The 15,632-nt window shown below is 30.9% G+C and overlaps 1 protein-coding gene across 1 annotated transcript in view; it reads right to left on the bottom strand.

The window, feature by feature from the left end:
• Positions 1 to 15,632, bottom strand: part of LOC142344958 (piezo-type mechanosensitive ion channel component 2-like) — a 107,132-nt gene that overhangs the window by 79,245 nt on the left and 12,255 nt on the right. The window contains exons 2-4 of the mRNA XM_075397042.1: positions 15,056 to 15,175; positions 14,657 to 14,810; positions 12,074 to 12,262 (exon numbers count right to left, since the gene is read on the bottom strand). Coding sequence (XP_075253157.1) covers positions 12,074 to 12,262; positions 14,657 to 14,810; positions 15,056 to 15,175 — 463 coding nt within the window. The remainder of the gene's footprint in view (positions 1 to 12,073; positions 12,263 to 14,656; positions 14,811 to 15,055; positions 15,176 to 15,632) is intronic.

Raw genomic sequence — 15,632 nt, 5'->3', positions numbered from 1 at the left:
CTATATACTGCTCATCCAATTTTTGTTCTATATCCTCATTAGTAACTTTTATTCCATCCTCATTAGCACTCTCAATAATTTTATTTCTATTATACATTCGCTCATTCTTTTTATGTTTAAGTGGTTGAATGTGTCTGTTATAATTCTTTCGAGTCATCTCTTCATCACATTCTTCAATTCTAATCCTATTTGTTTTAGGCTTTTGAACATAAACAAAATCATCAAATGAGTCTAAATCTGAGTCCTTATCTTTATCAGAATGTACATCTTTATCTTTATCCTTATCCTTATCATAACCTAAATCCTTATTGGTGTAACCACTTCGTGGATCTAAATCTGGAAAGTATTTTGCTTCAGCCTTTCGCAATGACTCACGCATATCTTCTTCTCTTTGTTTTAATTTTGCATCCTGTTTATCATACGACTCCTTTATTTCTTCATTTACACAATTAAACCTTCTGATTGATTCTAAAGATTTTTCTAATTCTATCTTTTGTCTTTCCTTATCTACTGGTTTGATTTCTTCCCTTGGTTTGTTTTTATTTTTTAACATTTGGACCGCCATGATAGTAGAACTAGATTGAGCTTTCTCACTTCCAGATTGGACTTGTCCACTTCCAAATTGGACTTGTCCATGAGATTGAGCTCGCTCACTTCCAGATTGGACTTGTCCATGAGATTGAGCTCGCTCACTCGTGGAATGAATGTAACCGGTATAATCTTGTTGATTCATTTTTATATGCCAAATTTTGAAATAATATTATTTATATAGCTTTTCAATACTATAAAAATGATTAGTACCAAATGTGATAAATGTAAAAATAAGGCTTGGTGTTGGAGTTGTGATAAATGTCAAAGTAAACCATTCCAATGTTTCATATGTAATGAAATCATAACATATAGAGAAAAACATATTCATATGGTTGTTCATTTTAATAATCCCAATCAATATTTAGTATGCAGAATGTGTAAAAAAATAAACACATCGCTCAGTATAGATTTAAACATTTCTATTGTATGTTATGCATATATTTCCATAGATATAGGTTTCATCATACAAAAGAAAGATTCTTAGAACATGCAAAGAAATATAATATCCACGAAGTGGTTTCACCAATCAGCGAAGCTGGTTCCCAGATTGAAGTAAAGCTACAACTAATTATAATAAGTTTATTAAAGAATTAACAACTAATGATGATAGAAAGTTTTTTGAAGCCGCTATTAGATTATATAATGTTTGTGATAATTATTTTTTTACAAAAATGACTAAACTAGAAACACTTATAAAATTAAACAATCTAGAAAAACAAAACAGAAAGAATAGATTAGAAGATAAATTAAAACAACAAGAATATTATGGAGAAATAGAAGAGTTATTTGATCCTTTAACTAAAACTATCAGTGAAACTGCTTCGCAGATAAATGCAAACAATGAACGCAATCTAGCATTAGGTGAACAAACATTAAGAGCAATAGATTGGCAAAATCAAGAGTTAGATAAACAAACTAAGATGATAGAGCAAACTAGAAACGGGGCATTAATGAAGCCAAATTTGTCCAATGAAGCCGTGGAGGAAACTCAAGATATGGCACCAGTTTATGTTGATACAAAAACAGCCAAACTTCTTCATGACATGGGGCTCAAACTAATCCTCAGTTAAGATTAAAACTCATAGATTTACCTACTAGGAGATATAAAATGAATGGTGTTGATATAACCCTAGAACAGGGTGCATTTTTAGTTAGGGATATTGTATATGAGTTTTCAGAAGGATTTACTGATTTTCTTACTAAATCAAATATAACATATGATAATGTTGAGGAAGATGAAAACAAAATTGAAAGGTTTTTAAAGGATATTGGATATGATTTAGGAAAGGGGGATAAGAAAAGCGCTAGATATAGAACAATAAAACGTATAATGGAGGTAAAAGATGATGTATTTGGCAGGTGTTTAAATAGCAACCCAAACCCAAATAGTTTAATTAAATGTTCATCCTCCGATAGATGAAAAAGATGTTGTTAATAAAGAGTATTGTGACAATAACTTATTATCTTCTAATATTAAAATAGACATTTTGAGTAAAAACATAGGGTGACTTTGATAAAGTTACAACTAAAACATTACAACTAAATGAAACACAAGTTAATGATGAACTAATTAATGATTTTATAGAATCAACAAATGAAGTCACAAATACTGTTAAGTTTTGTAATGAAGTTGCTGCTGATACTATCTCTAAGTATAATCAATTAAAACAAGAATTTGATAATAATAAGTTTAACCAGAATATCACTAACATACAACTAGATGAAATGTTTACTACTGGGCTAAAACAATTTAAAGAAGTTAACAAAAAGACTAATTCTTTTACAGATGAAGCCCTTTTAAAGAATAAAAGGACAATAGTACAATATATAATTGCTATATTTTTACGAAGTACGTTACTTGATAATAAAGAGAAAGACAGACTTGAGATGCATTATGGTTTTAAACAAGAAGATATAACGAAAGAAATAGAAAGTTATTTTACTACTGAAAATGAGTCAACCAACAGCACCGAGTGAGAGATTACTATATCCAGATTTCTCATCAGTATCAGAAAGATTGATCCGCGAAGCGGCTGAGAAACAGATCAGCAATGCTGCAACTGCCAATGAACAGTTGATAAACGAAAAAATCCAAGCTAATAATAAATTTAACAACAACATTAACATTATAAAAGATATTAGAAATTATTATGAAACTGAAACTAATAACTATAATAAGAAATTAAGTAGATATAAAATTTATATTAACGTAGCTTAGATAACAGAAATATTATTATCATCAATATCAACAACTGCAACAACAACATCAGTTTCATTAACAGGTATAGGATTACCTTATTCTATACCAACGGCTTTTGCTACAGCAACTGTTTGTGGTTTATTATCAAAAACAATTAATGCTAAAATTAGAAACAAAATTATAAAGTATTCACAAATGTATATTTTAAGTAAACAGTTTAGTGATAAGTTTAATAAACTATATACTAAATCAATGAATAATAATAAAATAGATAATGATGAGTATAATGAATTTGTTAAGTTATATGAAGAATATAAGAAGAACAAGAACAATAAGTTGAGTATTTTTTTAGATTAAAGATATTACTGTTTAGTAATAATAGTATGTTTAGTAATAATAATATTAGTATTAAAATTTATCGATAATCATAAATATAAAATAATCATAATCATAATCTTAGTTATAATCATAATCATAAATATAATATAATCATAATCATAAACATAAATATAAACTTAATCATAATCAAATAATTATCTTCTCTTTGTACCTAAGTATAACCCTCTACCTTTCTGTACTACTTTTATACCTTCACCAGTAGTTGCAAATTTAATTTAATCGGGTGTGGCTGATAAAGCAGCTCTAGGGTTTCTAGATGCAGCTGCACTTCCTATTTTACTTGCTATTTCTAATGCTCTTACTGGATTATTGGCAACCTTCTTTCCAAATTTAACTGTAGCCCTACCAACACTTTTAAAGAAATCTTTCAATCCCTCTGCTTCTATTGTTGCATCAGATACTGTCATTGATTTATTCCTTCTACAGTTAGTTCAGGATCCTCTTAACATCTTAGTACCTTTTGAAGTTATAGCTCCACTTATATTATTAGTACTACTATAATGTCTACCTCCAACACAATATGAATTAGTTTTGAACTTATTTAAAAGACTCATTTCTTTATATAAAAAATAATGGAAGTTAGAAAGTATAATCTTTTTGTTGTTATTAAACCCAAGCCCAAGCCTAAGCCCAAACCCAAGGTTAGGTCTAAATCTAAACCAAAGCTTGAAGCTGGAGAATTATCCAGGATGGATGGAGTCCTATCTCTAGAGAATAAAAAGAAATTAGATATTATTTATGCTAAGGTTTTGTTAATACTAATAAGAAATAGTTATGTATTAACAAGAGTAACAATTAGAGCTGACTAGCTATAAGTATGAGTATAAGTATATGGTTATGTATAAGTAAAAGTATATAATTATAACAATAACTATATTATACTATAATTTTAAATTATCGCTAGAGTTATATCTAAAATTATAATTATCGCTAGAGTTATATCTAAAATTATAATTATATCTATGATATTATATCAACCATCTTATTACCATCACTATTCAAACTAATAACCTTTCTAGTTAATACTAATGCATAACATATAACATCTGCAACAGCAGCACTAAATTTAAAATTAAGTTTTATTGGTTGTGGACCTATATGATCACTTTGATATCTAGTATCAAATACATATATTCTATAACTGCTTTTGAATGTTCTATGATTTATATATGGTTTTATATTATGTGGTAGCCCATTATAATCTTTATTAAAGCTAACAATCTCTTTAAAAACCTCATTATAATTATTGGTTCCATAATTAACATTCATTCTATCCTCAGGATAAAACTCACTACCAATCTTACAATAACATTCAGTAACATTCATTATATGAAATGTACTTGCATCATGAGTTTGTTCATTAACATTATTACTTTCAAAACCAACTATTATATATTGTGGTCTTTCCATACCACTTTCCAAACCTAGATCAAACAAGAAATTAGTAGCATTGGGCACATTCTTATAAAATGTCTTGCTTTCATAATAGCTAAAGTCTACATTATTCTTTTTATTTAATCCTTTCTGCACAATTATTCTATTATCATTACTAGGATCAATACTAGGTACACACCATGCTATATCTCTAATTTCTATATTACCATCATTAGCAACTGCGCCAGGATTAGCATTAACTCTAAATAGAGCTCTATCATTATTACTTCTTTTTAATATTAGTTTAAATCCTGAACCATATATAATCTTTTCTAAATCATTTACGAAACCAAATAGATCACTCATCTTAACCATCATATACATATGACCTCGTTCTGCGGCAATATGGTCACCTTTAAGTTGACTATCTCTATTTCCTTGATTTCTAACAAAACCACTCTCATATTCATCATTGGTACTAGTTTATAACTTATACATCAATAGATTAGGATGACAATGACCTATATATTCAATAGTCCTACCACCACTAGTTTCAAGCTTAATTGAACTAAACAATGCCATCATACCATAATTAACTAATCTCATATTACCATCATTAGGAAATATACCACCAACATCATCTGATACAACAAACTCTATCTCTAGATATGAATCACGTAAATTTAAATGATTCTCTTCTCTATTGAGAATGATATTAATATTAGTATTAACCGTATTCATTGTTGCTAGATTATTAGGTTTATATTGTATAATCTTACTTCTATGTATATCATTATTATAACCATGAGTTTTATCCAAACTAAAATCGATTTTTATAAGACAAAAAATGACAGACAATTTAATCTTAAGGGAACTACAAAAGATACACGAAGCTTTAACTAAAACTAAAGAAGAGCATACACTTAGCTTTAAAAATGATAAAAACAACAGAAAAGTTTAACTTTAGTGAACCTATACTTAACTCGTCAAAATTAGGTTTAATTAGATTATCTGTTTATAATTCGGTGTTTAATGTGAATAGAGGGAACAATTTAATTCTTATATGATACCCGAGGTGAAATATGGACAGATACCCGTATTTTAGCTGTTATACCAGGTGCATATGTATTAATCGAAATAGCAGAATTAATAAAAGAAGAAACTAATGGTAATGTTATAATAGAACCTGATAAGAATACAATGAAAAGTTTAAGGGAAATAAGACAAGGGGCAATTAACTTTGACATAGAAAATTCAATAGCCCCATTACTAGGATTTAGAACAGTAGTTTATAAATAAGGTAAATATACATCTCAGAAAATTGTTGATATTATGGGTTTTAGTACTATTAACATTCATTGTAATGTTATATCTGGTGTTAAAGATAATGGGAATAACACAGACATACTATATACTTTTACTCTAACAGAACCACCAGGTTACTCGATAAATATTATACCAACTAAAATCTTGTATCAAATTGTAATTAAAGATAGAATAGAATATATAGAGTTTCATATTAAAGATGAGCATGGAAGACCTATAGACTTTAATGGTGATGTATTAAGTTTTACTTTACATCTGACGTAGTCAGCTGGGCGAAGCACCATCTGGTGTAACCAGCAACAACTTCGTTGATCTGACGTAGTCAGCAGACTGTTTGTGTTAACAACTTCGTTGATCTAGTGTAACTAGCAGACCGGGGGTCCATTTGATTTAGATACAAACTTAACTACAAAACTCTCCGATCCCAATTAATTCTTAGGTTACCATTAATATTTATTTTTAGTTATATCAATGACAATATAATTATAAGGCTCTTTCCATACCTTATTACATATATTAGCAAAATCATTATAACTAAGTTCAACATTATTAGAAAAATCTTGATATATAGATATGAGGACTTTACCTCTTTGTTCAAATAAAATAAATAGATTACAGTTCTCTCTAACACTCTGCCTATCCAGAGAGAACAGGTTTTGATTAAGATATATCATATTACAATTATTATGTCTACCTCTACAAAAGTATTCATTAATAACTGGTTCTTTGGCTCTAACATCATCGAATATCATTAGTTTCTTTAAGTCTTTGGGTAGTTTATCGGGAGATGGTAAATCTTTTATATCTTTAATAAATTCAACATCTGCTTTGGGGTTTATTCTTTCTATACCATGGTACTGATCGCCAGTAGGTCCAATGATGTATAGCTTATCAAAATATATACTAGCTAGAATTAGTTTTTTTAATAAGAATGTCTTACCACATTCACTAGGACCAGATATTATACATCTAAAGTTATCTGGGAATGTGGCTTCAGTAATTATGTCATCATCATTTAGACATGAATATAGATCAGCATTTATATTAACAGAGATCGGTGAATTTGCAAACGAGCTTCGCTCGTGGTTAACGAAACAACTCTGTTGAACCGCTTCGCGGATTGGTGAAACCCCTTCGTGGATACTGTTAGTAGGACTATTATTTTTGCTGTTACTATTATATTTACTCCTTTAATTTTTTTCATCAAATAGATCTGCGAAGCAGGTTCCCTGATATATAAAATTATCTCTATCATTATCATTATCATTATCATTATCATTATCATTATCATTATCATTATCATTATCATTATCATTATCATTATCATTATCATTATCATTGTCATTATCATTATCATTATCATTATCATTATCATTATCATTATCATTATCATTATCATTATCATTATCATTATCATTATAATTATCATTATCATTATTAGCAAAGCTACTTCGTAGATCATAATCATTATCATTATCAATGACATTATCCTTATCATTAACATTATTAGCAAAGCTACTTCGTAGATCATTAACTTTATCCTTATCTTTATCACCACCTCTACTACAACTTAAACAAAAAGACTCATTATATATTCCCGGATATTTACATTGATTAACTAGAATATTCAAAGCACTTTTAATTCTAAATCCTCTATCAATAAGATAGATCATATATATAAACAATAAGCCCCACAATAAGATTCATCATATCGTTGTATTCTTTCATTAGAACCTAGATCAACATATTCTTCTAGGAACAATGGTGGAGTTTCTACACCAAAACTATCAAAGTAATACACAGGACCATCTTCTCTTCTTATAACTAAAACCCAATGTGTACCTTCAGTTGGATGTAGATTTACAATAATGTTAGAGTTAGGTTCACTTACCATTTCTGGTTTATCATCTCTCATTACAATTTCAATTGGTGTTAGAATTATATGTTTGCCTATATCTTTTATTCTGATATCACTCATAGCATTATTATCAATATTAAATTTATTATTGAATTCCTCAAAAGTTAGGATAAGCATTTTTTATATATATAAATTTTATATATAAAAATGGATAAAGGTGGTGTACTTTTTTCGTATTATTATAATTGGAATTTGTTATATAAAATATGATTCAATACCAAGTAAATATACAAAACTAGAAGAAAACTTTGGTGGATTTATGAATAGGAGTCTAGTTAAATTTGAATATGAAAAGTCACCATTACATACTATTGTTTATGATGGAACTGGTACAGGCAAAACATATTTTATTAGACACTATTTAAAATTATACTCAGTCCAAAATCAAGAACAAGACCAAAAGCAAAACCAAAACCAAAACCAAGACCAAAACCAAAACCAGGACAAAGCTAAAAATATAGTTATAGTGTGTAAAGATGACAGAGACTGGATAGATCCTGAGTCTAATAAGTTTTATACTGGGTTTAATAATTGTGATATAAATATGATCACAAAAAATAATATGCATAAATTTCAAAATTGTGTAATAGTACTTGATGATATGGGTGATAGGTTAAATAAGGATATAGCTTATTATTTTACTGAAGGTAGACATTATAATATTCAAATGATTGTAATGTGTCATAAACCAGCTCAAATAATTAATACAGCAAGAATGAGTTGTGATACTATTTATTTAACACCTTATAATGGACCTGATCTATTTAAAAACTTTAATGAGATATATAAATGTGAACATGACTTTAGAAAAATAATTAGTGAGTTAAATAGTAACCATTATAATCGTACAGATGGAATGTCAGATGAACTTCGTTATGGTATAATTAAATATAATAAAAAGGAAAATACTTTTATTATTATTAATAGTAATAGAACAATGATATATGATTCAAGAGTTGATTTCCTTGATTTAAAAGCTCTTAGTTTAAAAGATGAATTAGAAAGAGAAGACATAAATAAACTGATAGTATATATGAATTCACTCATGATAAATGCAACAGATAGAAATGTTATTAATCACGATAACTATATGTTCTATTTTAATAAACTTCTTAAATTAAATAATATTAAAATACAAAATGATGTTTTAACTAAAGAAATGATTGTGGGAAAGGGTATAAAAAGTTTATCGACTATTGGTGGAATTATAAGCTCAGGTTTATTTATATTTAGTTATATTTATCCTGATATAATATCAAGAAATGCTGGAGTGTAGCAATGGGAGCAAGCACAATGTTGAGTAGAGTAAATAAATTAGTTAACGTTGGATATGGAGAAAAGTTGGATGGAGAAACACGGACAAAGTCCGATCCACGAAGTGGTTACACCAATAATGATCTGCGAAGTAGCTTTGCTAATAGTGAAACATGGGTAAAGCCCAATCTACGAAGGAGCTTTGCTAATTCACGAAATACAAAACAAGAATATGTATGTAAAGAATATGTAAATCAGTGTAACTGTGACTTCGCCAATGAAGAGATGGGAATTTTGAATAGAAAGGGAGGAAAGTTTTTAACCAGACTATATGGAAATAATGAAGAATTTAGAGAAAAGATTATAAATTTTGTTAGACATAAAAGAGAATTAGATCTTGATTTGATCTTAGATAAGAGATGTAAAACTAATACACTCAATAGTTTAGGAAATAAATATTTAGCAGAGTGTATCACATCTAAAGATAATACTAAAGATTTAATTGAAATCATGGCTAAATATTATCCTACAGCATAGCTAATATTATCTGCGAATTTGCAAAAAAAAACTCTGTTGAGCAGTTTGGTAAACCACGAACAAAGTTCGTTGGAGAACCACGAGCAAAGCTTGTTCACTGATAATTTTATCTATTAAAAAAACTTTTACAATGTTTAGAGTGTAACTATAAATGTGGAAACATTGCTGTTTTAAAATATCATTATGAATCATTTCATAAAGATAAAACTGATAAATGGATGTGTGGTAATATAATACTAAGTGGTATTTGTGCTAATAATTTTTCTCCATGGGGTTGTTCTTTAAAAAATGAATCTAGTTCTAGTTCTAGCTCTAATTGTAGTTCTGGTTCTGGTTCTAGTTCTATTTCTAACCCTAGTTCTAGTTCTAGTTCTAACCCCAATTCTAGCTCTAGTTCTGGTTCTGGTTCTGGTTCTATCTATGACTATAACTCTAACTCAGATCCTAACCCCAACTCTAACTCAGATCCTAACCCCAACCCTACCCCTAACCTCAACCCAAGCTCAAAAGTATTAAATAGATGTTGTAATAAGTGTAATTTTATAAAAAACACTAAATAATTTTGATGAGGGTAAGTATACATGTAGAAATTGTACTTCAGCTAAAGTTAGTTGTCCGAATTGTGCTTCTGTTGTGAGATATTATGGGATACGGGCTCATGTAAAGAAACAACATCCAGATGTAGAATTAACTAGAGGATTTAGTAGAAGCTTATTAGATAAAAGACAAAATCCTAGAGTTGTAAGTCCTTTAGTTATTGTCCAAACAGAGGATCTGCGAAGCAGTTTCCCTGATAGTTGTTCATGTGAATACTATAATTTTGTATCATTTCGTATTAATAATGGAATAAATATAGAAAAAGTAAAAGAAAATATAAATTTATTGAAGAGTATAGATAATTTGAAATAAAAAGTAAAAAAAAATTGAAAAAATCTCTGCGAAGCAGTTCCACTGATCAAAAAAGAGGGAATCACTCTTTAAGAGTGAAAAAGAGCGATCTTTCTACTGGGGGATCACTCCGAATAAGAGTGAATCGCTCTTAAAGAGTGAAATGTAAATTTTGCTTTGATTTTTTGATTTTTCGTTTTATTTTTTGATTTTAATTGATTTTTTTTATTGAATTTAGAGCTAATATATAGTAGTGGATAAAACAGGGGATTCAGCCAATAGCAAAATTTGAAGTTAAAAGGTATAACTGAAGCCACTATTAAAAAACGATTAATTTGGAAGATTATAAAAATGCTATATATGGTGGTGTCAGTAAATATGTAACTAATTATAATATTGATAGTAATAAACATCATTTAGAAACTAAAGAACAGCATAAAATAGCTATAGATCCATTTGATGATAAAGGTATTAGAGATAGTAATGGTGAATTTAGGTTTTACCAGTGAAGCTGCTTCGCAGATAATTAATTTTTATAAAATAATAGCAAAAGTTAAAATTTATAAAAGAGTAAAGCTGGTTTTTTATTCAAGTTTTCCACGAAGTGGTTACAACAATCCACAAAGTGGCTTCACAGATTTTTGCAAGTTGGTTTTACGTGCTTGTTACACGGTCTCACTAGTTATACTGAAAAACACTAATCACTGTGTTTCCACCGATCTCAGTGTTTTTGACTGTATTCCCATCACAGTGTGTCCCATATACAGTCTCACAGCAGGGATCATCCTTTTGAAGAACTGTGAATTTGGTTTTTTATCTCACTTAGTTTTATAGTATTTCATCAGAGTCGGGGGACGTTCACTGGAGTCAGTGAGGAAGGAACCCCAAACCTTCCGTTTGCTAAAGCAACTTAACTAGACTCGATGATTTAGCCACTTCACCAAGTGAGACAGGAAGTTTTAGTTTTAGATTGATTAAATATTGATTAGGGGATATATGAAAATTTTTATTATTTTAATATTTCTTTCAATTTTTGTTCAAGTTTTTTCGCAAGTTGGTTTTACGTGCTTTTTACACGGTCTCACTATTTTTATACTAGTATCTGGGATACGTTCACTGGAGTCAGTGAGGATAGAACCCGAACTATCCGTCTGATAATGGTTAATTACCAGCTTAACTCTGTGTTAGTGGCTTGCACTAAGTGAGATAAGAAATGATAGATTTAAAATATAAAAGAAGTGAAAATAGAGTAGTGGATATATAAAGGGAATTAGAGTAATGTGTATATGGGTACCGTATCGCGGCTCTATGTTGCGGAGGTACCCATATACACATTACTTTAGACCTCGACTCATGAAAAGACCATGCTTGACCGAAATGTGGTACAAAAAAAACCGTGGCTCGGCCGAGTTAACATATGAAATGACTCTAGCTCAACTTTAGCGATGAGCTAGTCTTTTGCTCGACCAAAATTTCTTGAGGACTTACGCTCTGCACAATTGTTCTGATTGACTTTTGCTCGATCCGAAATAATGAGTTTGAAAAATAGGGTGGAGGTATTGTTAAATGATACATGAATGACTTACGATCTGAGGAGTGTCTTGCGAGGCTTGATGAGTAGATCCTGTCCCTGCCAGAAGAACATGAATGAGAAACAAACATATCCCAGACACAGGATAGACACTCGACTGGTTCCAGCGAGGAACACAATGGCATACGTGAACCAGTAGAGATAGTTGAACACTACCACTTTGATATTGTCCAACAATGAACTCCTGTTAAAAAACACAAAATTTAAATTTATGAAACCCAGTCGAAAGTCGTTCATGTCCAGACTTTCGTGCGTTTTTCCTTGTTTCAAGACCATGTAAATTTGAACGCACGACACCTCCGTCGTGCGTTCATCTGGGTCTGGACATATCGACTTTCTGTCTGGGACTTCAACCTGGGAAAGTTAAGCTTGAAACAATTTTTTGAAAGCATTGTCACTTTTTGCAAGATTCTGGCAAGGTTTTGAACTAATAATTTTTTTTTCGTGCAAGATCTTGAGAGAATAACTTTTGTGCCCTACTATGGCAACACCAATCCTGTTAGAATTTAAATTGGTGAGGAACTTCTGCATTAAGACTTTAAAGTTATTTAGGGGTCTAAAGCATGATTTATTGCAACATCTCACTACCAATTGCAGAAATTGATAAATATTTTGACCTATTGAAATACAGCTCAACCGGAATAGAAATTTGAGAAAAAACATATGAGTAAAATATTCCAATCTAAATTACTTCCATGAAGTTAAGCCGAATTAGGCTCATTGAAAAAGTAAAACCGCCGTAACTTGCTCACCAATTGAGTCGCATAATCATAACTAAATGAAGTCCACTTGTACAACTTGTGGGGAAAAAACCCTTGGAAAAAACCCCCACTTCATATTAGATAAGAAATAAATCCCCAAGGAAATAAACCTCCACAGAAATAAACCCCCACTTTACTATTAAAGAGCTGCGCATTTAGCGCGTTTGGCCATGCCTCGCAGGCAATGGCCATGCCTCAGCAGCCCATAAGACTTGATATGAAACCATCACAATCGAACAAATTATCACGACCGAATTTTAATTTTAAAATGGGGGTTTATTTCCGTGGGTTTTTTTTCCGTGGGGGTTTATTTCCTATCTAAAGTTAAGTGGGGTTTTTTTCAGTGGGGGTTCGTTTCCTAGATCTTGTGTTAGGATTGACAGAAGTAGAAAACAGCTTGAAAAATGTGTAAATTTGCTCAAACAATTTGTATCGTCAGACTTTTGCAATGTCTGTAAAAATCTTTAGTTAAGAGTTTTGCCGGGATAATCTACTCTATTATTAAAAAAACTTTGCATGCTTCGACCGAATTTCCAACCATACGTGAATAAAGTTCTTTCTTTTTTATTGTTCTGACAAAACTAGCAAATTTTTGTTGAACAATTTATTTAAAATGTTTTTATTGATACTTATGTTTTCTGACACTGATGTCTCTCTGACACACCTATCAATTATCATATTCAAACGTCTGATAAAGAATTTTTTCAGACGTTTGAAAAACGTCCTTGTTATTATAAAATTTCATCTGCCCATAGTAACAATGTAGTTAAGGTCCTGCAAGAATCTTGCAATATTTTTGAATGGACAAACCTTGTACGAACCTGCTGTTTTATTTTCAGAAATCAAAATTGAAAGAAAATTAATTTTATTTGAGAAAATTCTGCAACAAGTTTACTCATGCCAATTATTTTCTGAAATTTTGTAGTGGTATATTAAAAAATACTTCAACTAAAAGACAGACAAAATTTTTGCCAGCTAATTGGCAACAAATGTACTCATACAAATCGTAAAATCGAATTTCTAATTTCTGAAAATATATAAAGCACCTTTCAAATTGAAGTCAGAATATTGCGAAATTCTTGCTAGCTTTGAATTCTTCGTTCCCCGGGCCGAGGTTTCACCATTAATCTATTCCTAAGTAGAGGGGATTAAGGTTTAATGCGTATTGCAGTCCTATATACCTGGGAAAAGAGGGTAAGAGTGTAATTTTTTTTAAAAAAAAATACACTGTTTTTACACTCTGTTCTCCACTCTTTTTACAATATTTGTAAAAAGTGTAATTTAGAGTGGACTGATTAAAAATTACACTCTTACACAATTGCCATTATAACCAAATTGAGACCTTAATTTGTAGCAGGTGTTTGCGCAATGTTTATAGAAGAAAGAGAACGTGACGTGTTCGACAGAGGGAAGAAGGTGGATCAACGCTCCCTACATCTTTTCACTTTTGTTTTTAAAAACTACATTCTTATAATTACACTCTTCCACCCATATTAAGCAGAGAAATAGGGGTGTACTTTTGTTTAATTTTACGCGCTTTACACTCTTTTGACCATTTTTTTTTTTTGGGGAAAATCTTCAGCCCTGGTCAATAGCTACAATGTACTTGCACGTTCAGCCCCAGTTTAGTGATCATTCAGTGGTCATGTAACGTATAGCCCTGCCCCCATCCCCCATGATTTTAAGCATATCGTTATGGGGGGCTATAATTTTGTCGGGGGGGGGGGGTGCGGTGTGGGATATAATGTGAAACAACCAGAGCTTCTACCAAAGCGAAGGTGGCCTTTTGAGTGTTATGAAAAATTTTTTATACTGGCCTGTTCATCATGAAGTCTGGTACATTCTGAGCATGGTTGTCATCAGAGTAGGTGTCTCTATTGTCCCCTCCCGCCTCCAGAGGGTCCTTCACTCCCCTCTCCTGTTCAAACACCAGCCACTGCAATGTCACCACCAGGAACTGAATGAAGTCAACTGAAAAAGAATGACAGACAGTACTGAGTAGTAGACCCAGTCGAAAGAGATCTTTCACAATATCCACACTTTTGGCTGAAAAGAGAATGGTTAGATAGTCGTCATTCAACTTGCAAGAAATAGGTTTGTTACTGATAATCAGTTTAAGATTTTGTAGGTTATAATTGGACTGATTTTTTCTTAACTATAAAGTATTGTTCCCGTGACACTACCTGAAATCAGTCGCATTAATGAATAAAACTCACCCATGAGGTACCATTTCTGGGGTGGGTTGACGTAGTTGGGCAAGTAGAGCCAGACAGACATGTTGTACTTCATCTGGGTATCGAACCAGGGGTACTTGTGACACCACGAGGGAGGAAGACCTACATAAAACAGGAAACGCAAATCTGATTTACTGCTTAGACTCTCTCACATTGAGACCGGCAACAGTTAACTATAGATTGGCTTTTACAATTGCTACACCTAGTAAACATAAACAATGCACTGTTCCAAATCAATGCATATAAACTTAATTACTGTCACATAAATAGAATCACAGGTGAAAAAATTCCTTTGATATGGCACTATATGATTGAACAAGGAGGCACGGTAATGTGTGCTTGCGCATAATGTTCTGACACCACTCATCCTCATTTTTGACTTAATGGTCAACAAATGAAGAAGGGGCAGGAAAATTTCAAAAATTCACATAATGTCCGAAAATAATTGATGTAAAAAAATGTATATGTTCAAACTAAATTATGAATTTTGGATCAACCTCGATTTCAAGTAGAGAGCAAACTTTAGTTTTTTTGGGAAGACGAAGCTAAATATAGCTCT

The sequence above is a fragment of the Convolutriloba macropyga genome, chromosome 8, assembly GCF_964194025.1.
Source record: "Convolutriloba macropyga chromosome 8, txConMacr16.3, whole genome shotgun sequence".
Lineage (NCBI taxonomy): Eukaryota > Metazoa > Xenacoelomorpha > Acoela > Convolutidae > Convolutriloba > Convolutriloba macropyga.
The sequence above is the reverse complement of the archived record's forward strand: the minus strand, read 5'-3'. Positions and strand labels throughout refer to the sequence as shown.